At 43.2% G+C, this 23,621-nt stretch overlaps 1 protein-coding gene across 3 annotated transcripts in view; it reads right to left on the reverse strand.

Moving 5' to 3' along the window:
* rhbdl3 (rhomboid, veinlet-like 3 (Drosophila)) overlaps positions 1-23,583 on the reverse strand; it is a 60,456-nt gene extending 36,873 nt beyond the window's left edge. The window contains exons 1-3 of one of the 3 annotated variants that reach the window (XM_056371225.1): positions 23,368-23,583; positions 22,493-23,158; positions 21,821-21,844 (exon numbers count right to left, since the gene is read on the reverse strand). In XM_056371225.1, coding sequence (XP_056227200.1) covers positions 21,821-21,844; positions 22,493-22,633 — 165 coding nt within the window. In that variant the 5' untranslated portion in view covers positions 22,634-23,158; positions 23,368-23,583. Of the gene's footprint in view, positions 1-21,820; positions 21,845-22,492; positions 23,317-23,367 lie in introns of those variants that run through there. The other 2 variants (XM_056371227.1, XM_056371226.1) reach the window with 2 other exon arrangements.
* Positions 23,584-23,621: the final 38 nt, after the last annotated feature.

A 23,621-nucleotide genomic window follows, 5' to 3' on the forward strand; every position in this document is an offset into this window, starting at 1 on the left:
AGCACCACTGTGCCATAGCACACAAGCTGATAGAAAGGCTGTGGACTCTTAAGTCTTATTTAATCCTAAAAAGTTCTTCCAAATGTTCTCCAGTGGATAAATCTGACAACTGCTGCGGTGCGGGAATTACTGCCTGCCTTTGTTTTTAGGGCATAATGAAACAATCTTATATGAATTCAGATAAAGAAACAGAAAAATAAAAATGTCAATGAGAACAGCTTCATGATGCATTCAGCCACATTCTAACATAAAATAAGTCAACAAAGGTTTAACCTGCTGAGACAAAATTAAGTACCTTTTTAATTGTTTTGGGCATTTTAACATGGAAGGAGAAACAACCTAAGAATGCTTGTGTGGATGCAAGTTGTTTTCAAATGTAAAAGCACCATTTTCAAAGATTATCTGCCTGTTTTTAGGTCTCTGATGGACATTTTGTTTAAATACGATAAAGATAATTCTTCTCACACACACACACACACACACACACACACACAAATGCACACATAAGCCGACACAGCGGTCAGTGCGGTTGGTAAGAATAAAGTGCCACGTTCACGGAGGTCGACCTGACATGAGATGGTCTAATCTCTACCACAGTCGGTGTCTGACCTGACAGCTCCCGGCTCGGCCAGGCACTGATGCTGACGGGGTTCCAGCCAGTAGCCAGTGGGTTGTTTCATTGGTCTCTGACAGAGAGAGAATTCAGAGTTACCCAGACAAACGCAGTACTGTCCAGAGGAGGAGGAGACGATGCAGGAATGTTGCAGCATTTCATGATACAAATTCAAGAGGGAAATTGTTATTGTATACCCCCGTGTATGTGTGTGTTTGTCTTCTTTTATATCTAAAGAGGACAATACCTTTTCTCTGCACTGATGAAAAATAAGTTGACTTGTGTGACTCTGAATCTAGATGACCCTCTTCAGTCAGCCTGTCACTCAGATTCTCATTCCTCTTTTTCAATTTCATTATCATCAAAGCGTTCAAATTGAACTTTGTCTGTACTCAGCTGGGAACAAATTTCCACCTGGGACAAACACAGATGGGTAGATCCAATATCTCCCCGCTCCTCCCAGTCAGATCCCCCTGCTGGTGTCACTTGACAGTTGAGTGACACAGCGACAGCAGAGTGGGGTGGGATGAGGAACGGAGGGGCGTGATGAGCTGCTACGGTTTCACACAATTAATTACTCAGACATCACCTTTCCCTTCGTGGAGGATTCTGCAGGAAAAGGTCAGCCGTCTGGCTCGCATAAAGACCAGCTCGCCATGCATGTCACGGCCCCCAGCCAGTGCTCTGCCCACGTCACACTTCATGACTAATGCCTCAACAAGACTTCTAATAGCCCCCAAAATGCCACAGCAGTACCTGTTAATGCAGCCATAAACAACACCTAGACTCAGAGACTAAGGCCAAGGCCACAGACGAATACGGACAGAGAGGGGGGTCTGGAGGGAGGATAGAGGAAGAGAAATGGTCGACTTGGCAGAAAACAAGGAGTAAATAGCATGACAGAAAAAATGCTGGGGTAAAGGGACTGAAAATCATCATCAGATGAGAAAGAAGAGTCATAAATAGGTGAGGTGATACATAGCTAGACCTCAGCGTGATGCAGTGAGCACAGAGCAGGCATGTAAATCAAATGGACCACTGTTTCTGGCAGGTGGCAGGTAAAATTACTGCCTTTGATAGGATAACCTTCAGCTGGGCACAAACTGAGTCAATTAAGCAACAATCTGACATAGCATACATCAGCAAGATCAACAAGCTGAGAGAGGACCCCGCTTGCCCCAGCACAGCACTCTATTATAACCCACTTTCATTAAACAGCAGCTCCTCCACAATTTCTCACCCACTCTCCTTTCTTTCCCTCGTTACTCATGTTTCAATACGAGCAGTGTTTCCCCTGGGAAACTCCAGTGAAAGACTGAGGGGGCAAGTGTTGCACAGACCGTACACTCAAACTTGTTATTTCCCTGGCTTATTGTGTGAAGAGAGGACAGAGAGCAGACCGAATCCACCCTGCTTTGAAGAGGAAGAGCCCCAGGAAGAAGAAGAGAGACAAAAGATGAGGACTAAGCACTAACAGGTGATGGCTGTGAAGTTTAGAATAGAAAGGCTGGGAGGGAAAAGAGGGGACGGGGCAAAATACTAGGTGTTCTTTAGACAAGACAATACAGTACAACTGCAGCCATAAAAATGACAACAGACCTCAATATACACCTCTCTGACACAACGTTTAGCATCATAAGCTTCCTAAAGATAGTTTTTATAGCAGATTATTGTACTGGATTCTATTGGTGTATATCCGGTCTTACATCCTGAGTCTGGTTCTGCTTGAGGTTTCTGCCTCTTAAAAGGAAGTTTTTCCTTGCCACTGTTGCCTAGCGCTTGCTCTTGGTGGGAATTGTTGGGGCTCTTGTAAGTAATATTATGAAGAGAAGCTCCATTTGGAAAGTGCCTTGAGATAACTTCTGTTGTGAATTGGCGCTATACAAATAAAAAATTGACTACACTTGACAACCACCCACTATATGTGTATACTGTGTAGTGTAGCAGCAAAAAATTTTTTTGTTATTGGTCAAATGTATATATATATATATATTTTTAGAGGCTATTATTTAAGTTTTCTCTTCCACCAAATGCGATATCTTGCTGGGAGTAGGTGAAGGTGATTGTTACTTGACAAGAGCTTCGGCTATTGTTGTGTTTACGAGACAAGAGGTTATAATACACCCTCTGAGCGGCGCTATGTCTTAAATGTAGATTGGAGGCTACAGTGAGTTGCTATCGGAAAGTGACGAGACAGGCCGGGGCTAGCCGGTTAGCATGCTAATGTCAGTAGAAGAATAGAAGTGATAGAGACAACAGTTAATATTGGTGTTGCTTTCTACTGCTGGAGACAGCTCTTGGCAAGTAAAGACAGGAAGTTTGATGCTGAACTCATGTTTCTTCCAGATTAATAAGTAGAAACAGCTGAGACATAAACAGCTGTTGATGGTAATACTGGCAACTTACAAATATCTCCTTTAATTGTCATCTTACCAACCACTGGTCCAGTCATGGAACACTAACAGTATTTATGTCTAACTATAACTGGCTGTGAGTACTATTAATGGCTACTTGAATATATGTAGGCAGCAAACAAGCATAAAAACATGCAGAGGCACATTTGACGGTTATGCAGGGTATAGTAAGCTTCCAGGGCACCATAAGCAAGCTTGTTTGTTTTGGTTTCTTGATCTACCCTTGATTTTATTGTTCACTATATATTTAGGGTTAAAAGATACTGTGCTTGCTACGTCGTGTATACATAATTCTGTATGAGTTCATTCATTGTAATTGTTCTTTTTACACTGACTGCCTTGCACATGATGTGATTTGTTTTAGTCTTGAAGCTGTGAAGAAAGCACACTCATGCCCAAACATCAATTTATGGAAGAAAGTCTGTGCTGCATAACTGTCTCCTGCCTCTTTAAAAATTTTTATGCTCGGTCACCGCCTACAATCATCAAGACAGCTTGTGCAGTTTAGCGCACCTCCCTACAGCTTTGAGGGTGTTAACCATATAATATCATATATGTATCAGTAGATTAGACTCTCATCCTTTCAGTCATTTTTGTCATTTTTCATTTTCAAAAGGAATACTCTGTCAGAAAAATTCTGGCACAAAACAGGTCAAAGTATACAACTGATATCTTAAAAATATTAGGGTCTCACTTTCTCCAAAGCAGCCTGATAGTCCCAAAATGTGATGTGTCCTACATGGTGAGTGTGGTCTGCAATGAAAGAGGTGAGGTAAAACTTTCAACCTGAGGGGAGAGTGAGACACATGGTGGTGGACCACCAAGCAAAAGGGAGGGTGGTGTTAAGGGGTTAAATGAGGCCTAAGTTAAGTCTTCCAGGGATACTTTTTCAGTTGAAACTTAGGTGGATTGGTGGCTCTCAATTATCTTGAGAGCCACCAATCCACCTGACCTTCATGTTTTCAACAGGTGAGAGGGAAACCACATGAAGACATGAAAAATAACTGTCACTGGGAAGAATTACAAACAAATCCATCTCCATTTTGCAGTGAGGCTGAAGTTCTCTCTGCAGAGCAGCTGTGCCTACCAGGGCACATCAGCTCTTCCTGCAAGTGATAGCAAGTAAAAGTCCCAGAATTGGGAAAAAAAAACATTTAAATTTCAAGCACATGGCATTACCTGTGGAACTATACTTGCTCAGATTAGTCTTATCAGCAGGCACAGACAGAACTGACTGGACACAGTATCTCTTCTCTCCTCTTCCTTTCTAATTTTTTCCTCATCCTCCCTTTCTCTCCTCTCCTCTTCTGTCTTCTTTCATTTCCCATTCTCTCCTCTCTCCACTGCTCTCCTGTCTTCTGTGATGGGAAATGCACGAAGTGTGCCACAGGTAATTGCTTTCTCTCGCATGCAGTCTAATGTACTCTCTCTGCCCTCCTTCTCTCATTCTTTCATTCTTTCCATCTTCCTCAACATAAAGCAGATAACTGGCTACGCACAGCACATATTCAGGGACTAAAATGAATCTTCAGATCGTGCATCTGTTGCACTGTTATGCTTTTCTATATGCAAAACAGTTTTAGTCTTCTTTTTAACTTCAGTGCCATAATGCTTCAAAACACACAACAGCAAGGAAAGGCAGGTCTGCAATGTTGACAGTGCTAATTGCTGTCAGAATTACGGATAGCTCCTGCTGATAGTCAGATTTTGGACCACTTTGGTTTCAAAATAAAATTCTCTAGGTAAGTCACCTAAATTGCTCATTCAGTCAATATAACTGACCTGGATTTGAGACAGTCCTGAATTGGTTTTCTATCAAACAGAAATGTGTTTCATGGTGGCTGCATGGATGACTGATGTTGTGTCTGTCTGGGCTAATCAACAGCGCGCTGGGTCACCTGTCTTGCTTGACAGATTAGAAGCCCTCATTCATCTCACACACACATGCACAGCCACACAAACACACATGCAGCCCCTCATGCACGTAGTTGTCTCAGGCTATCACAAATTAGCGCAGGCCATCACCGTTTCCTTGCCAACTGGCCTGTAACCAGGCAACGTTGTTCGGTGTGAAGATGTCTTCTGTGGGTACATGCGCATGTGCACATACACACACACACACACAGATGGGGCTTGATATGTGGATAGGTGTCGGACACTACAGTATTACTTTAAATCCCGAGACATCTGATCCCCTCACTGCGCTGGACAGAAACACACAGATACAGCACATGTGCATACAGACACACAAGGACACACACACACGCACACATACACACACAGACAGACAGTCTATACACTAAGACCGATGCAGCTTCAATATGTTATCAGCAAACCCTGTTTCAACAGGCATATTACCCACAAACCACAGGAGCCGTGTCATCTTAAGTAACTTCTACCGTCTGTCTACAAGTACCTTCCCCATGTGACCTTGATCATTAAGCATTCTTCATGGTCTTGAGACTGAAAGGGTGCTTTAAGGGTGCTTTTAGCAAGGATAATCCTTCAAGGTGCAATGGCATTTGTACAAAATCATATACTCATTTATATTTAATTAAAGGATATTCTGGATTGGCTAGATATCAGAGAAGTAGATCTCAGACTCATCATTTTAGTCCATCTGTGCATGGTAGGCAATAGCACTGAGATAATGACCAGTACCTCATTCTCTTATTAGGTTTAGGTGATATTAAAGCAGCTATTTGACCATGTGAGCTCTACTTTATTTTGAGTGCACCCCTTTTTTTTTCTCTGTCATGGAAACTTAATAGCCGATAGGCTGAGTAACTTGTGTTCAGTGAATCTTTGCAAACCTGATGTAACATTCTGAAGGTGTGAAATGTGCAACCTTTTTTTTCCTTACAACCCAACCATCCACCCATTGTTGTCAATAATACCACCATCCTCTTCATCTTGCTTGACCAATTAAGGCTGGAAAAAAGTCGTATAAGCACTCTGCCGCTATAAAACTCTCTTCCATGTAACCATTAAGGTTGAGGAGGACTGACAGCACCTTGGAGCATCTTTATCCAAATTAAATGTTTCTGGGCAAAGCAGTATCAATAGGCTTCATCAGCAGCATGCTCTGTCTCTGTCCCATCGACATCTTTACAAACTCCCATATCACAGCAGTTCTCTCCACAGACAGCCAGAGATGTACTACCCAGCACCACACGAGAGGACTGCACACACCCACTCACTGTCCCTGTCCTCTTTCTCTGCCCCAGCCATGAGCATTGCATTGTACGGTTGTTACATAAAGCCTATTTCCCCTCTACAGACCTGGCCCCTAAAGTTTAAAACCATATTCCCCTGCAGGTTTAATGCGATCCAAGACAGAGAGGCAGTAGGTCTCTAGGAGACACCATGCAGCCATTATACCAACAGGGTTTTTCTTTGACCGATGTTGCAATATCAAGCATAGGAAGACTGTTCATCATAGTGCCTCTGGATGTTATTACCTCAAAGTCCTCCGGTGCCAGTTGTCGACTGAAGCTTGATCAATGGCAGCTAAAGCCAACTGTTGCAATGACTTGGGACAAACTGTGTTTGCCTTCACTGCGAATCTGTCAACATGTGACACGACGAGGACCAGAATATTACTATGCTATTAAATTTCTGCCTTCTAGAAATTACATTTATATGCAGCTAAATGCTACAGCAAATAAATTTTGTAGGAATTGTAATCACTGGCACATTTATTAACGCTAGCCGATCCGCAAGGTCTGTGTGGATGGTTGGCATACCAAGTGCAAAACGTTTCATGTCAGAGTCTAGGGTCCGCATCTATAGTCCTGTCTGTGGTTAGGTTTATGCATCATCTGGTTTAATAGAGAAAAAGCGCACAGTGACTTCAGATAGAATGCGTTGATTTACATTTAACCAAAGCTACAATTTTCCCCTAACCTTAACAAAAGATTGGCTTAAATGTAAATAATCACAGTGTCTGAAGTCACTGTGAACTTGTGTCTGTATTAAACCAGACCACGATATTTCTCTAACCTTAACCAAGTGTTGTGAGTGTCTAAGCATAACCATAAAATATTTTAATACTGCTGTAGTCACTACTAGTGGATACTGTTCTGCAAGATTGGATATTTTGTCAGAAAACATAACATGACAAACATTATATTGTCTGTGAACTTTTTACTGGTGCATTCAATATCAATGTACTTGCAACTTATGTAATATTTAAATATGTAAATTAACAACATATCCTCATTACATTAATTGAAAACATAATCAAGAATAACCCAGCAACAATGTATTGCTATTACTATCAGCTTTACTGTGTCTGATACAATTCTGAGATTCAGCACAATCCAACATGATTTTTATGTAACATCAGTTGCAGACCCAGATCCTGGCATGAATGAATGGTCAAATGCAGATCAGATCAGTGCTGATTTACCTGCATTATGTAGGAGTTTCTATGTAAAAACTGTACAGGGTGTCAGAGACAAAACACCATTTTAATACATTCTGTTGCAAATTTACATTACACAAAACTGAATTACCTAACTGTCAGTATATATACAATTATACTGTGGTATATTGTGTTCAGCATCACAGCTCTGATCTTTACACTCCCCACAAGAAAACAACAAGCTTAGTATAGCAGTGAGTGGGGGAGTGACAATAATAACTTCCTTACTGGAACGTATTACAGGTGGATGCTGGGGTGGGGAGGTGGGATTTATGAAATGCTATATGAAGATATGAAACATAGCGTTCAGTTGAGCGGGGTGCAACAGGTATGACAGCCATGATCAAAAGGTTGTGTTGGATTTGATGTTGCAGTGAGGAAAACATGCAATGCTATGTACAAATAGTATGTTTGTGTCAGTGTAGGCGCAAGGATCCATTTGCTTTAACTTCCATCATCTGCACGTTTGCAAGGGTCTATCTGTCAGACCGTCTGCATGCACGTCCACTACATGCATATGTAATGTAATTGGTATTTTGTGTGTAGCAGCAGACTCTAACTGACTGTCCGAATAAGCTCAAAGGCTTTCTTATGGAGTGGGTCTCTGTTTCTTTTTTCACACATTAAGTTATACATTTTAGCTCAGCCAGTGTTTAATACATCCATGAACTTGGTGGGGTAAAGCCGTGTTCTGACACATCTGACTCTCACTGTAGTAATTTATTTTGGGTTTCAGTACCACTGGTTTCTTTCTATAGAAAACTTTTGTCTGCCACTGCATGTTTGTGAAAGTACAAATATATCAAGTTTTCTCCTTAGACACTACAACTAGAATCTTAGAAAGACTTTTGAAAAGGCTCACTCTGAGAGTGGATGGAAGGGCAAAAACGGAGAGACAAAGGTGTAAAATTATCATTAGTGTGAACATGGTTTGATGTTGTGTGACAGAAGGCATGATGGAGCGAGACAGACTGGTTGATAGTTTAACAGAGGGGGAAGAGACAGACTAAATGAGAGAGAGAGAGCTGCACTGCCCCTAGGGTGTCTCCAGACGCATAGGAGATTGCCGCAGACAGCTGAACAGCCCTCAGCAGGCTCTCTAGAAAGTGTTCAAATAAACACTTTACCCCCTGTCGCTGCTTGTGAAAGCATTCACACAGGAGAGAGGCGTGTATGAAGACACAATGACACACAAACAAACACACACACAACAGGACACTGAGACTCAAATCCAAGACACACAAACACCCACCAGGAAGAAAAATCTTAAACCACTGCAGCTATAAATGTCATTCTCACTGAGACACAAGTGTGAGCCTATTTGCCAAGGGACACACAAAAGTCAAAATCCTTGCCAAACACACACATACACCAACAAAGATGTGATGGAGTATCTGTGTCACTCATGCATAGGGCATAGGCAGGGCAGACAGGGACAAAGACAGAGATTGGTGACCTTTTCCCCCCAAACATCCCATTTACAACGAGGTGAGAACCCCTCATTACCGCCAGGCCAGACCCTCTATCAAACATCCCTTCACTGCTGCACACATTCAGCAGCTCTTCACAGAATAAGAAGGGGAACAAAAAGAGGGGAGAAACATTTGTTTAACGAGCCGTGCCCGGGCCGTCTTTCTCTCCCATTCAGTCCCCTCCTCTGCTGCAGGCCTGCCCTGAGGTCAACTCCCCCCACAGCACCATCAAAACCCTGCACCAGCGACGGCAGCAGTTCCATTCAACATAGAGATTTATGATCTCTAATAGAAGGCAAATGGACCCGAGGCTGGGGCTGCCCCGAGGGAAGGCCCCAGCCTTATTTTCTTAAAATCTCAACAAGAAAAGGAAAGAAGAAAGGGGGAGCTGAAAAAGGCACGGGGGTGAGGATAGGGGAGCAAGTGGTGTTGTCGGAAACATTTTCAAGGTTGCCATCTGGGTCGGGTGGGACCCTTCAAACTGTCTGTCATTCTTCGGCAACAACCCCTCCCCTACCAAAAGGATCAGGCTGTTGGGGGTAAAATGACATATTATAACAGTACAAGGGACAAATCCCCTCTGTCACCACTGACATTTCACTTCCTGGGCTGTTTCGGGGGAACTTTGCAAGCAAGTAAGATCTTTTATTAATCGGCTACTATCAGGAGGTCAGCCATTCTGCTGTCTCCTGTTCCTTAGTTGTGGTGGAAAGCCCCACTAGGGCACCCTCTACTTCATAATCCTATTCCCATAATCCCCAGAGGTCAGCGAGGCAGAAACAGTCCCCACTCTCTCTATGAACAACCTTCCTTTCTTTATAAGGCGAGAGAAGAAGAGAGTCTAAAAACTCTATCTGGCAACCTCACAACGACAAGGCTCCATGTAGTCTCTGCAACCCGCCAAGAAACAGACCCCTGTAAAACCCTAACTTGATGTCACTGTACAGATATAATGTGTTAGTTGGTGAACATCAGAGGTGCTGGTAGGTGTGTTTTTAAAACACTCAACAGAGCTAGTTGTATTCCCCCCTGCATCCAGCATTTTTGTCCCGTGGCTCCAGCTTCATATTTAACGGGCAGATATGGGAATGGCACTGACGTTCCCATCCAACTCTCTGTAAGAAAGCAGATGAGGGTATTTCCCAAAATGTTGAACTATTCCTCTAAATCCAAGAAAACAAAAAGAGATTTATGTACTCAGAAAGTTTTTTTTTTTTTAAAAAACAGTCAGGTCATGAGACAGAGGAATTGAGAGCATTTGCCACTTCCTCCTTGCCTCTGATTAATCAAAACAATAGTCTCAGCCAGTATCTTTACTAACTCACAGTTCTTGTAGAAGAGTTAAAGACTCAAAATAATGAGATCTGTGGTGACAGTCAGGATAATGAAATGAGCTGTGGACCCTGACTTCATTTTTAGACAGAAAATACCACAATAAATAGACAGAACACATATATACAACCATTTACTATACAGACAAACACACATACATACACACACCAATAATGCTACTGACTCTAGCTAAAGACTATCATTTAAAGGCCAAAATGTATGTACATACAGTATGCACCTTCACAGACACCGTTACCTATACCCCATTAAAAGCTCCAAAAGTTTGTTTTGGAAAGGCTTTTCTGTAAAAGTGATGAATAAAAAGGGATCCTCATTCCACCTGTAATAGAACTGTAAGTTATCACAACCTTGGCAGCTGTTCCCCTGAAGGAGATAATTCTTATCATAATGACACCCTCAGTGCCAGAACCTGACAGGCACCCCGATGAGCGGCTGTATCTGCAACTGTGGCTGCAGCAAAAAACCCAGCGACGAAGATAAGAATTCCCCCCGTCTGCCTCCGAAACGGAGAAGAGAAGATTTCTATTAGACGCAGCGACACTGTCAGGATGATAGTGTATTCACCGGACAGGACAGCCTGAAGGCTCTCTTTGGGCCCTTTTTTCACACTTAGCACTAACATGCTTGTTTGGGCAATCCGATTCCAAGTAGACAGCTGTAAACGTAAGTGTGACTGTACCTAAAATGCATCAAGGACACACTGGGATTCAATCACTACAGCCACGTTTGGAGGTCGCAAGACTACATAAAAACAGAAATACCCTGTGGGATCTGCAAAGGATTTGGGACGGAATCACACACTGACAAAAAGTGGAGATAGCTTAACTTCCAGTGTTATCTACAGTTCTTAACACCTGCCCCGTCCTACATGCCATCCTAATGGTTAGTGTTCAGCCACAGCTAAAAGTATAGCAAGTGGGAATTCAACAGCCACTGTTCTTGAGAAGCTGTGAAATTGATGCAATAAATAAAGTGTTTACTGCCCAACAGCACAAAATGATAATGTCTGATCTCCAAGGGGCTGGGTAGAGTTATGTGCTCAAAGTGCAGTGACATTAACACTGGTGATGTCGCAGTAGCTCTGTTGTTGTTTTTTCTGTGAAGAAAGAAGAACAGAACTAAATTTATATTTCCTGACTAATTTTCATATTAAGTAGAGCACAGACAAATTGCCTGTAAAACCAACCTCTTCATTTTAAGAGACTTTACAACAATAGCTAGAAATAGGTATGTATGATCTCATATATTCTAGTAGTGGTAGATTCAGGACAGTTAACCATAATAAACTTTCTGGCACACTTTCCTGCCAGTGGTTTCACACAATTCCACCAACTGATAAGCCAACAAACACAGCAACTTACCAACAAAGAAGGGAAGAAGAAGACTGGGAAACATGGACATAAACAATGCAGGTTTCAAAATGGTCAAGAACTTGCTTTTGCAAATGTGTTATGAGAAAGGAGACGCATTTGAGGCGCCCCCATAGCCTAATGGTTACAGCACATACCACACACTCGCAATGTCCACAACTCGATTCCCAGCCAGGGACCTGCACTGCATGCCCTGTACCTCTCTACACTGGGACTCTCAAATAAAGCCAAAAACACCAAAAAGAAAAAAAAAAAGAAATTAAATGCATTTAAGATATTTATCAGCCCTCAGAAATAGAAACTATGTGTTTTGGTGAGTAACACGGAATGTATCAATTTTTGTTAACAAGAAAACTCTGTTTCTTTGACAATGTCATCGCTTTATTTATATATTCATGGCGGATAACTGGTCCCTGGTCTCAGTGATTAAAATAAGTCTCATGCAGTGAACAGATTTAAAAACTGGGAATAACACAACACTGCTATTGCATCAGTACTTGGTATTTGCAGATATTCAGAGTTGAGGAATCAGGGTCAGAAATGAGAGAAAAAGTTGGATCAGTGCAACCCTACTTCAAAGGTGAGATTTCAGCCCCTCAGTATTTGGCTTTCAAGACCCAACCATCTAACTTACATGAATTTCCATCAGATGAACCATGAAATAAGCAGGTGTCACAAGATATTTGGGCTAAAGCCCCAGAGCCTAAGACAACATACTGCACACTGATTTACCGCTTCAATCTTATTCATTTTTAATTTTCAATCTTATTTACAGACAACTTCGTTTTGTTATTGCAGTCCCCACTGCAACAACATAGGATATTCTCTTTTGATAAAAAAAAAAAAAAAAACTTGTCTTGATGTAATGACTGTGACTATACTTTAGAAAAAGGGATCACAAAATTTTCAGACCCTCATACTTCACAGTAAACATGACTACATTTTATTATCAGTGGGACCAACTCCATCTGTGACCTAATTTTATTTCTCTATTTTGGTATGAGCCTTCATCAATGAATCATATACAAGACATCTGGCCAAGTTTTATAAACTGAATAACTGCATGTTGCAAATGAGCAGTATGTGCTCTGCAGCGTATCTAATTAACATCTTCATGAAAACACACCAGCAGTCAGCGGCTACACTGCTGCAAAGCCATGGGATGTTAGAACTCAGAAAACATCACACCGTGTAGTAAAGGATCAGAAACGCCTATATTCTCTATTGGTCTGTTTTTTTTATGTTGTGTGATGTGTCAGAGTTCGCCACTTCAGCACTTCGGCCCTGCTGGCAGCCTTTGGCAGCGATGCCCTGTAAGACGACCCGGGGTGTGGTGGTGGTGGTGGGGTCAGGACGGGAACAGAGATCTGGGTGAAAGCTAAGCACTGTTGCTCACCTTGGGCATCTGCAGAGGCCTGCTGGGCCAGGTTGCCATGACAACAGCAAAACACCCGGGTGTACTTTATTTAACAGGCCAAAGTTCATCAAACTCAACAGGCCCTTTGGAAAATTACACTGAGGATGTTTACCTTAGTGAGAACAACATGACCAGAACCCAAATAAACGCATGGACTTTGTGTAACCTGGACTACCAGAGAGAAAAAAAAATCATGTTACTTCACACCGTGAATGAGCTTTCACTTTCAGCTGATTATTCACAGTAACTTGACTATTGTGTGAATTTAAACAACATTGTTCTCACTGCCTTTCTTTAGGCACTCTGATCTTGAAACTGTGACAACCACAGAGTCTGAGGGAAGCCACTTGTGTGCTTAATTTATTTGAGCAATCTTTCCTTGCTTGTCAGACAGATGAGTCGGATACAGGGCTGCACAGAGAGAATGACTGCTATGGGGAATGTCACTGCGATTATCTTAGTCCCAAAGCTAACTGGCTCCTCACCCGCTTTGTGCCAAGTGGCCAATTGTTTTTATTTCTGTAATTGAGGCTGTCTAGTAAAAAGACAGTCTTTGTGGGTTGCAAAGAAAGCAGTAGGCTTCTGGTAAACACAAACCAAAGAAGGCAATACTGTGGAAAGACAAATGAGAGAATATGCACAGGGTTGTACCTGATGTCTTTAGAAGAGTGTAGAGTTTTTCATGACAAAATAAACTTCTACACAAAGGAAGTTTTTAGGAAATCTGATAAGTGAATCCAGAGAAAGCAGAAACTGCAAACTAAACATTCTACCTACAAGTTTAGCGTGGGCGTATACAGAGCAGCAAAAAACTCCATTACCTTTGAAATTTGCATGTCTTGCATTATCTTGTCTACACCGCAGTCTACGATGACTTCAGTGCAAATTCTCCAGGGAGAAAAGGAGAAGGAAGAATAAACAAGGAGATGCTGGTAAGGCGCTTGGTTAGAACAGTGCTTCATGGATAGCTGAGCACTTAGTAAGACAAAGTGATCTGAAAGCCGGCACACAATTTAGAGTTCAAACCCAGAAAGTGTAGCTCGGCATTATAAATCTAGCACACGGCACAGGCATAAACATCTGCGCTGGTAGTTGTCAGCTTTCGTTTGTGGTGGTCGTCTACATGCCATCTGTCTCAATAAAGACTAAACTGTTCTTCTAAAGGGAGAACAGAGGGGAATGAAAGAGTTGTCTGAGTTGTACGCTCGCTGTGGAACGTTCCCTAATGGGTAGCGCTTGACTGAAGAGGCAGAAATCAGTTAACACAAGCTTGCTTGCTCTCGCTCTCTCTCTCACACACACACACACACACACACACACACACACACACACACACACACACACACACACACACACATAGAAACGCACAAACAGGTGAACTCAGCAAACACAAGGTTATTGTACCTGTGTCAACAGAGCACCTGTCAGGCTTCGCTGTTGACCTGTATGGTCTATGGTAAAGGAATGTGTTCCAAAATATTTGTGTGTGTAGGTGTGTGTGTGTGTACACGCACGCTTCCTCTCTTACTCTGAACATTCCCATGGTGTCTATAAGCTCTATGATAAAACACAGACATTTTCCATTTTTGTGTTCCACAAACCTCTGAGCTGTCACTAGACAACAGAGCAGCAACGGGCCTACAAGTCTGTCACACACTTATACACGCACACACGTGTTGTTGCGCTGTTGGTGTACAAAGTCGCCCTGTCAACAGCTCTGTAACTATAACCTGTGGGAAAGTATTACAGTTTCAGCCGTAAGGAATGAATGCACCTGCGCTATGTCTTTGATCTCTGGAGCATCAGAGTGACAGACTGACATAGGAAGCTGGAAGCTGTTTCACAGCGCTGCTTGACTGGTAAGTTGAAGTTAAAGAAGATGTTTCTTCATCTTACACTGAACAAAAGTAGTCTTTCTACCACGTGTTGACCCAAAACAAACCACGTAATGATGCAATCTGGCACTTGACCTGTAACTTAAGACTACGTATATACTGAATCTTCAGCAGAAGTGCTTGTCGAATGGTCCAACAGTGTCTGAAACCTGTCCCTCCCCGACACCTTTCCGACGTTGGAATTGGCAGCACCGAAACCAGCAATCCAACAATCACTTCCACTTTATGCAGTGATTGGCTAGACATGTGGAGACCAGAGAATAGGCACGGTTTCTGCGAAAGTGAAGCGATTTTTTTCCCGTTAAAGCACTGTCTCTGGCTGTGTGGCAGAAAAGCTACTAAGTCTGTTTGACTTCTTAACGGTTACAAATCTGCTAAATGAGCACAAAGAAGGGACATTCACCCATTTTGCTAAGGTTTCTGCATTTCAGTGTCGACAGAGTTTTTGTTTTTTTCCTCACATAAACAGCGTCTGCAGGTTTAGCCAGCTTAGTGTGGACATAGTTCAAGAAACACTGCTCATGGCCTCTTGAACTGGTTAACACGAACCAAAACAATAAGGCATCAATCACTTTGGTAAACTGCAATGACGGAAACATGACACTCTTCCAAACAAAAAGCGGGTTACAGCCATCTGTGACACAGGCATATAACGGCAATGCAAAAAACACACACTAAGCTTCTTGATCAAACTCTAATTTGATGTTTTCCCACCGGAGCCCTCCAGTTTTTGTGGCGTTATTATAAAGCTGATGAGCTATTGTGTGGCGAAGGATGTGAACTGTAAACAGAGCTAATGAAAAGAGATGAGAGCAGAGTATCGATGAGCAAACTGAGACTGAAGCCTCTTCATATCTGCAGTGTCATCCACTTATCTCTGATGGGGAATCAGACTTCAGAACAAAAAGATGAGAGAAAGAGATAAAGGTAATAATTGACCAGGACATGAAAGAGAGGACAGAGAGCAGACAAATCGGGTCTGATTTGTGTAGAAGCCCCATCAAAAGTCACATTGACACTGGTCCTACAAGGCAGCTGGTGTACCCACCCTCCATCACACACGCTTATTCAGCAGGTGTTGTGTGCTGTCGCTTGAACTGCCCTCCCTTGACCTCTAATAATAGATTTACATTTCTAGGCCAGGTGGGTACAAACACACTGTATGTATACACACACACATACACATGAAGGCACAAAGCATATGAAAGTAGCTATATCACTGAGGCAACTTCGATTTCTGCCACCGCTGCCATGAGTTTGCACACTGAAGCCAATTACGGATAAACTGGCACATCCTCTTTCTCCCATTTACAGATCGACAGGCACAGCAGCTATTTTTACCTCTGCATAAAAGCAGACACTGTTTTCACACTCCGCCAACTGGAACCATGCCTTTCATTAAGGAAATCTATTTAGAGCTGAGTAGGGGAGAGGCAGAGGAGCAGGGAAAGATGAGCTCTGATTAAATCTTTCAATGAAAATGTTTGAGGCTCAGTCTGTTATTTATCAAGCACGCAGCATGCATGCTTTTTAGCAGAATGGGGTGGGTGCAGTTTTGTTGCCCATAGCTACTTAGACGAAACAGACAACACAGTTCAATATCACCACCAACTGTTTGTCGTTGGGTTATCTACATGACTCAGCTGCTGTCAATCACCGCTGTTAGATGAACAGGTCAGCAGACTGTGACCCCACCATCTGTGTATGTGTCAATGGCAATTAAGCTGATAAGCACATCAGTATAGCATAGATAATATGGATGAAAGAGAAAAAGACCAAAGAATGTGCACATTATAAATTAAATAAACCAAAGAAGAGCGAAACTAATAGAAAAAAAGTATCTTACTAAAATGACAAAAATGTGTCACAAAGAAAACAAGCTTGAACATTAAATATTTTGGTCACAAGATCATCAGTAGTTCTGTACTGTAAGTAAAATATCATTTTCTACTAGTTGACCTCTTCTCAGATTTATTGAAATTCCTTTCAATCTTTTACTCACCTGAGTGTTTGAACCGGTGCGCCTGAAACCCTTTTGAAAAAAGGCATCCTCAAAGAGGCAGATTTGACAGCTGCACATCGTCTCTACTCCTGTTGCCGTCAGTAATTGCAGTGGCCGCTGTTATAATCTCATTGTCTGAGCCTTCTTTTGCTTTTAATGTAGGTAAAACTGGCAGGGTGTGGCGAGACATGCTATCCCTGCATGCACCAGTAAACGCAGCTGAGAGTTCCCAGTTGGCTTATCCATTAAGTACCAGTTACCTGGGTGGTGAACCATTCACTTGAAGTGCACTTCAAAAAAAAAAAAAAGAGCGACACTGAGGCGATGCCAGCTGTGTTGTGCACGCGATGGTGAGGCGAGACGGTACTGCCAGACAAAATGACTTTAAATAATGACCTTCCTTTTCTCTCAGCCATGGCCACTGAATGTCTAACTAACAAGCTCATTGAAATGCACGACAGGAGCTCTGGGAAACATGAGTCCCACCGGGAACAGGTGGCTTCCCCACCATTGAATTTCTGCTTGTTTTAATTAATGACGTTAGCTGGGCTATTTCAACACCAGACCTCACTGTCATTACTTTAGGTAACATACCAAAAAAAAAAAAAATTTCATTTTTGCAGTTCCACTGAGGAATTTGGGGCTCACAGCTCACATTCAGCAAGAAATTAAGGGGGACAAACTTTCATGGAAAGTATGCAGCCATGTGAAAGTGTTTAATCACTAAGCTCCTGTGGGTGCGTGCGTGGGGCATTTCAACATGCCACTGGGAGCAGGCTGTCAACACAAAGGCAACTGTGGACACACGTATGGATTACACACACGTAGTCCAGAATCAAAGAAATGTTACTGTTACTGACAGCTTTCTCTTAGTCCTCTATTACAACAATAGACTTATACAAACATTCATATCCTTGGCTCTGTGCAAATGTGCCTGAGGTCAGCCCAGCAGCTTCCTTGATACAAATATTCATGTTGCACAGCTGCAGTGAAGAGTACAAGAAAATACATATTTCTATAGGACAGGAAAATGTTTGCACCCCAGTCTATGGTTTGTATACATCCTGTCTCTACAAGTGCTTCATCTACTTTGGGTTGAGCCAGATTTCCAGTCTGCGCACGTGGGGACTTCCATTGTCAGGCTTTACAAGCACTGGGACATTCCCATTTGTCTTGGGTAATGTCTATTGTCTAATATCTTGGGTATGTGTATGTGCTGTAGGTGTAGCCCTTCATAATCCACCTTGTACATAATCACTCTCTGGACCAAGGCACAGAGATTTCACTTTTTACCTGTGAGAATGAGAAGCAAAATGACGAAGCTCCTCCAGCCACAGTCGTATGAAGAAATCCATCTGATGCGCCTTCCCGGTGAGTACAAAACAAATGTGTTTGGTTCATTTCGGGATGTGATGTAAACATGCTTAATACGCTTTATCAGATAAATCCAGGACATAAAGTGTGGTCCATCCTCAAATCCCCAGAAATCCTCCAAAAAAAATGTGCATATCAGTCAGCACAGCATGGAAACATCAAAACAGAGCCTGGTTCATCTTTGGGATCATACACACATTGTGTGTAATCAGGCTACAATAATCTTTTCAGATTGGTGTGTATGTGTATGTGTATGTGTATGTGTATGTGCGTGTCTAAAGGACAAATAGAGGCTGGGACACTTTGATTATGAGGGAGAGAGAGTCCAGTGAGGCTGCTATCTTCCTAACTGCGTCTCCTCTGCTTCATTTGACGTCGTCTCTGTCTGTGTTCACTCCTCATGTTTGTTTCAGGCGATGGGGAACATGAATCAAAGCATTCTGAGGTTTGCTCTCTTACTTCCTGCACGCCGAGGAAGAAAGCACTTATACAGCAACAAAATCCTCTCCGGGGACAGGAGAGAGGAGTGAAGGGGAAGACGAACAGAGCGACGCAGCACTTTGATTCTGATGGTCTGAAACCCAGAAACTGATAGCTGTACACATCAAGTTCACATGGGAGCCTGTAGAAATGATATGATGGGGAAGGTTTTGTACACAGCCCAAATTGCTTTAAAGAAGCTGGAGGAAAGCCATAGTCAAAAAAAAGAAAAGAAAGAAAGATGAATGAGAGAAGATGATCCTGTATTCTCTCTGCTGTGTAAACATCCCTGATGGGATGGACAGAATAGAAGGTGCTCTGGATTTGACAAGACGGGGATGCCACAATTGATTAACATAAGAGATGCTTTATTGTCCTCATCTGTGGACATCTTGTTTTGCCAGTGTATTACACTCACTGGAACAATTTGTTTAAATTAATAAGTTACAACCACTCGCTAGAGGGTCAAATTGAAACTAGTTCATACAAAGTGTAATCTGACCACATCCAATGACAAGAGCATCTATGGTCTGTTCAGCATGCTATAATGGAAAGGGGTGAGACCAGGGTTTTAATTTTACAAATGGAGATGATGCCTCCATTTGTACGACTGGTGGGAGGGGATCAAGATGCTGTTTGAAAATCTAACAATAACTTCATGAGAAGCATGCCAAAGCCTGTATTGGTTTGTGGAATTTGTGACATTGGCCAGCCACCTGGACTCAAACCATCTCAGCTCTCTTAAAGCACCACAATGAAAATGTCTTGGATGAGGTCAGGGTTGGCAGTTCAATTCCTTCCTCCTCCTGTCTACATGTTAATGTGTCCTTGAGCAAGACATTAAAATCCAATTGCTCCTGATGGTCAGGCCAGCCATCAGTGTGTGACTGCGTGTGTGAATGGGTGAAGAAGAGGCAAATTTGTAAAATGCTTCGGATGAAATTGCTACTTGAAAACAAACCATTCAGTCAATACAGCATCATCCTCGACATTAGTTGCAGAAGTGTTATTTTATGTCTGCCCTCACTGGATTCACATGCATAAATGCACTTTGTAATGTGTATTTTTGCATTAGGTAAATAAAAGTCTGGCCACGCTCTTTGTTTTCAAGTAGCATTTATCTCCCTCATGCAGTGACACAGGTTGCCAGCCTGCCTAAAAATCCTTCTTTTCCTGGTCTTGAGTGGCCCATCATTTCTCTTCCTTAGTCGCTTCACAGAAGCTAGGGGTCTCCGAGGTCAGCCCCTTGACAAATGGAGCAACTCATTGTGAGGATGAAGGACGGAAGGAGAATAAAAGAGTGAAAGGACATTTGCTGCCGCCAGACTGGGCAGTGACCTCACCGTTTGGACAAATCCACGTTTTTTTCAGACCGAAGTCCACTCGAGGAAACTCAAAGCTGCGCCGCACGCATAAAGACAGCGGATTGAGAGGCCCACTTAATGCCTGTCGCCAGAATATGCTACATTACTAATACACACACACACACACACACGCACGCACGCACCACACCCCAGCTATCCTTTCCCATAATCCCATGGGACCTCAGTCTCCCTCTGAAAGAGTGAGCCTGACACGAGCCTCTGATTCAACCCTACACAACCCCGCTAACCCCTGCACATAAACACACACACACACACAAACACACACACACACACACACACACACACACACACACACACACACACACACACACACACACACACACACACAATTCCCTCCTGGGAGAAAATAGGGGGCCCCAGGGTGGGCAGGTGCTGTAGCAGCCCTACAGAGTGGTAGCTGTGCGTATGTAAGTGTGTGTGTGTGTGTGTGTTAGTAGGGGGCCCGTTTGCCGTCTGTCAGCCCGACCTGCTGCTTGCATGATCAGCCGGTCTGTGTTATTCTTCTCCTGGGGTTTCATGGCTGTATCTGTATCGCGTGCGTGTGTGTGTGTGCTTCTTACAAGATCGGTCTGACAGATCAATGCATCCAGGATTATGTATCACCCTAATAGCATTATTGGGGTCAATGTCAGTGGACGACACACCCACAGCCTCCAGTGTGATCCCGCTCCTCTGATCCTCTCGCCTCTACAGGAGTTTGGTTTGACAGAGGCGCATCCCGGGTACATGTTCTGGCGTGAGTGTTACACAGCAGCCAAAGGATTTAAAGCTGCACTACGCAAGATTTTGATCTAAAAATACATTCGTCTAATGAGCCTAAATCACAAACTGGGGCTGAAGGATAGAAGCCTGTGCATTTCTACCAGCTAAGACCCAGCAGATTTACCTCATCTTGCCAAATGAAATTTTGGTGCCGGGTATATTTTCCCAGAGAAAGGAACAAATCCAAATTAATCTGTGATATACCAACTACAAACAGCACTGAGTGAGCACTTGAAAAATAGATGTATTCTTTCTCTTGGGATGCTTTAAGCAGCATAGATCAGCAGGTCTGACAAACATGAACGAGCTCTGTGAAGCCAACCAACATCATGATAAATAATTTCTGGGTTCTGAAGCTAACATTCTTCTGATGGGCAAGACTTTGCTAAATTTCCTAGTGCAGGTTTAAGTTACTTCCATTAGTGATAAAAGCCAGTGTTACAGCTTAAACAGTGTCAAGGTCATAATACATGGCAAAAATTTGTCAGAATTAAGCTAATAAATGAAATTTATCAGCATAGCACCAAAAGCACCACAGCACTATATATTGATATTTTCACATCTAAAAAAAATCTTTATCCCACTCTGCTGTTCCCGCTGATGCTTATGGTGCAATATCGCATCTGCCTTCTTCCAAAATCTTCCCCATCACATTTCATGACCTTTAAGCAGGACGCTGAAGTGTTTCATCTGTTCAACACATTTATGTTGCTTTGAGCTGATAACAGAGATGAAGTCAGAGGTCACCCACAGGTCACACACAGATGAGCACCTTTGAAGACAGACAACACTGCTCCAATATGAGTGAAACATGCAAATAGAAAGAGATTCAAGCTGTTTCAGCTTGCAGTACATACCTTGTCAAACAGAGACTTCCATTGCTAAGACAAGGAAAGAGAGAAAAAAAACAGCAGGTAAAGTGAGTGACAGGAAGAGGCGGAAAGGATGAAAAAAAATTCAGAAACAGGTGCCAAAGCAGAGAGGAGCACCTGTTTGGAAATGATGAATCTTGGCCAGAAGGATTTTCCTCTCTGTGTGTATTTGCCTTAATTGCAGTCTTGCAATTACATGCAGTTTCTATCTGATCATTGTGGTCAATGAGCCGCAGCAAAAGATAATAAGGTACCAAAGTGTGTATCATTATGTGTGAGGGTACTCTTATAGTGGTATCTGAAAGTCTGAGACAGCTAACGGAGGGAGACTGCCCTGTGTGTGTGCAGGTGTTTGTGTTGTCTCCCTTTGTAAAAAGAAAAACATTTGGCTAATATTCCTAGAGAGGACGTGCTGTGTAGCTGCTGTCACTGTCCTGCAACCCTTTGGTGTCAATGTAAAACTCCAGTTGTGAGTTACGCCATGAAATTTAGATAAATAATCTTCTAAAATGAATTTTAGGCTCATGTTCATATGACACCCTGCCCCATAAGATCAAATAGGTTACACTGAGTCACTTTACTTCAGTGTAAAAATAAAAGGTCCTGTTAGTGGTCATATGTGCACCTCAGGTCGCTGTGTAGTGTGTGTAGACTTACGTCCTCTGGAGCCACGGGAAGGACGTCGGTACTTTCCAAAACCTCGATTTCCTCGCCCTCCGCGTTGGCCGCTACCGCCGGAGAGGAGTTCACCGGCGCCTCCCGGGTTCCGCCCGTCATCCTCGGGCTGCTCTTCTCCATGCACCCGCGGAGAGCAGCGACTCTGTCCTCAGGAATGACTCCACATACTGTAGTTTACAGTCCCATCTCGCTCCCCAATATGCGTCAGCAACGACTAAAGGTGAAAAAGCCGAGCATCATGCTCGTTAACGCTTCTCTCCAAGTCGGATTCTTTCTTGGATTTTGGACAGACAAATTAGTCCAAGTGAAATGTTAAATGTCGCTATTTAACAGGTTTGTTGATTCCAGTTATCCCCAGCGCACTTCCACATAGACCGGGCAAACAAGTCTTCGTCTGCAGAGGAAAAGTTGATGTGGTGATAGTTTAGAATTAGTTCTGGGGTACAAGGTCCTTTGCGGTGTCACACCATCGTCCACCACGTCGTCAGTCAGCAGTGACAGAGGTTCACAGGGCTGGAGAGGAGCCTGGACACAGGCAACGGTCCAAGTTTGTGAAGCAGGGGACGCACATTTGCAGCGCGAGTATTTTCACTTTGAGAGATGCGACGCAGCAGCGGCAGCAGCAGCAGCAGAGCACAAATCCATCTGAAAGAAATAATGACATCATCAAATACTGACAACATGAAACGCAGGACAGAGATGACAAACCGGGTTGGGTGACACACAGGACTCATATGGCTTCCCCATCCAGGCGGGGACGGACAAACTCGACTTAAACAGCGTGGACACAGTCACATGGCAGACTAAAAAAAAAAGTCCCTGCAAGTGCCCAATTTTCTGGTGCGTCATGATACCTGGCACGCTGTTTTCTGCCGGTCGGCGGCGTAGCGCGGGGACAGCCGTCTGCCTGCTCCGCCGCGTGCCGGCAGGGAGCCTCAAAGGGTGGGAGGGTAGGAAGACACCGACCGCCTCCGCTGGGATGGCTGTTTCAGCTCCAGGAGGAGACGCCGGGACTCTACTCCAGCCGCATGCGTCCTTACTGGCACAGAAAGAGATGGAAGGAGGGAGAGGGGGAGAGGGAGAGGGAGAGAGAGAGAGAGAGAGAAGA

The sequence above is a fragment of the Seriola aureovittata genome, chromosome 3 (assembly GCF_021018895.1).
Source record: "Seriola aureovittata isolate HTS-2021-v1 ecotype China chromosome 3, ASM2101889v1, whole genome shotgun sequence".
NCBI classification, from domain to species: Eukaryota; Metazoa; Chordata; class Actinopteri; order Carangiformes; family Carangidae; genus Seriola; species Seriola aureovittata.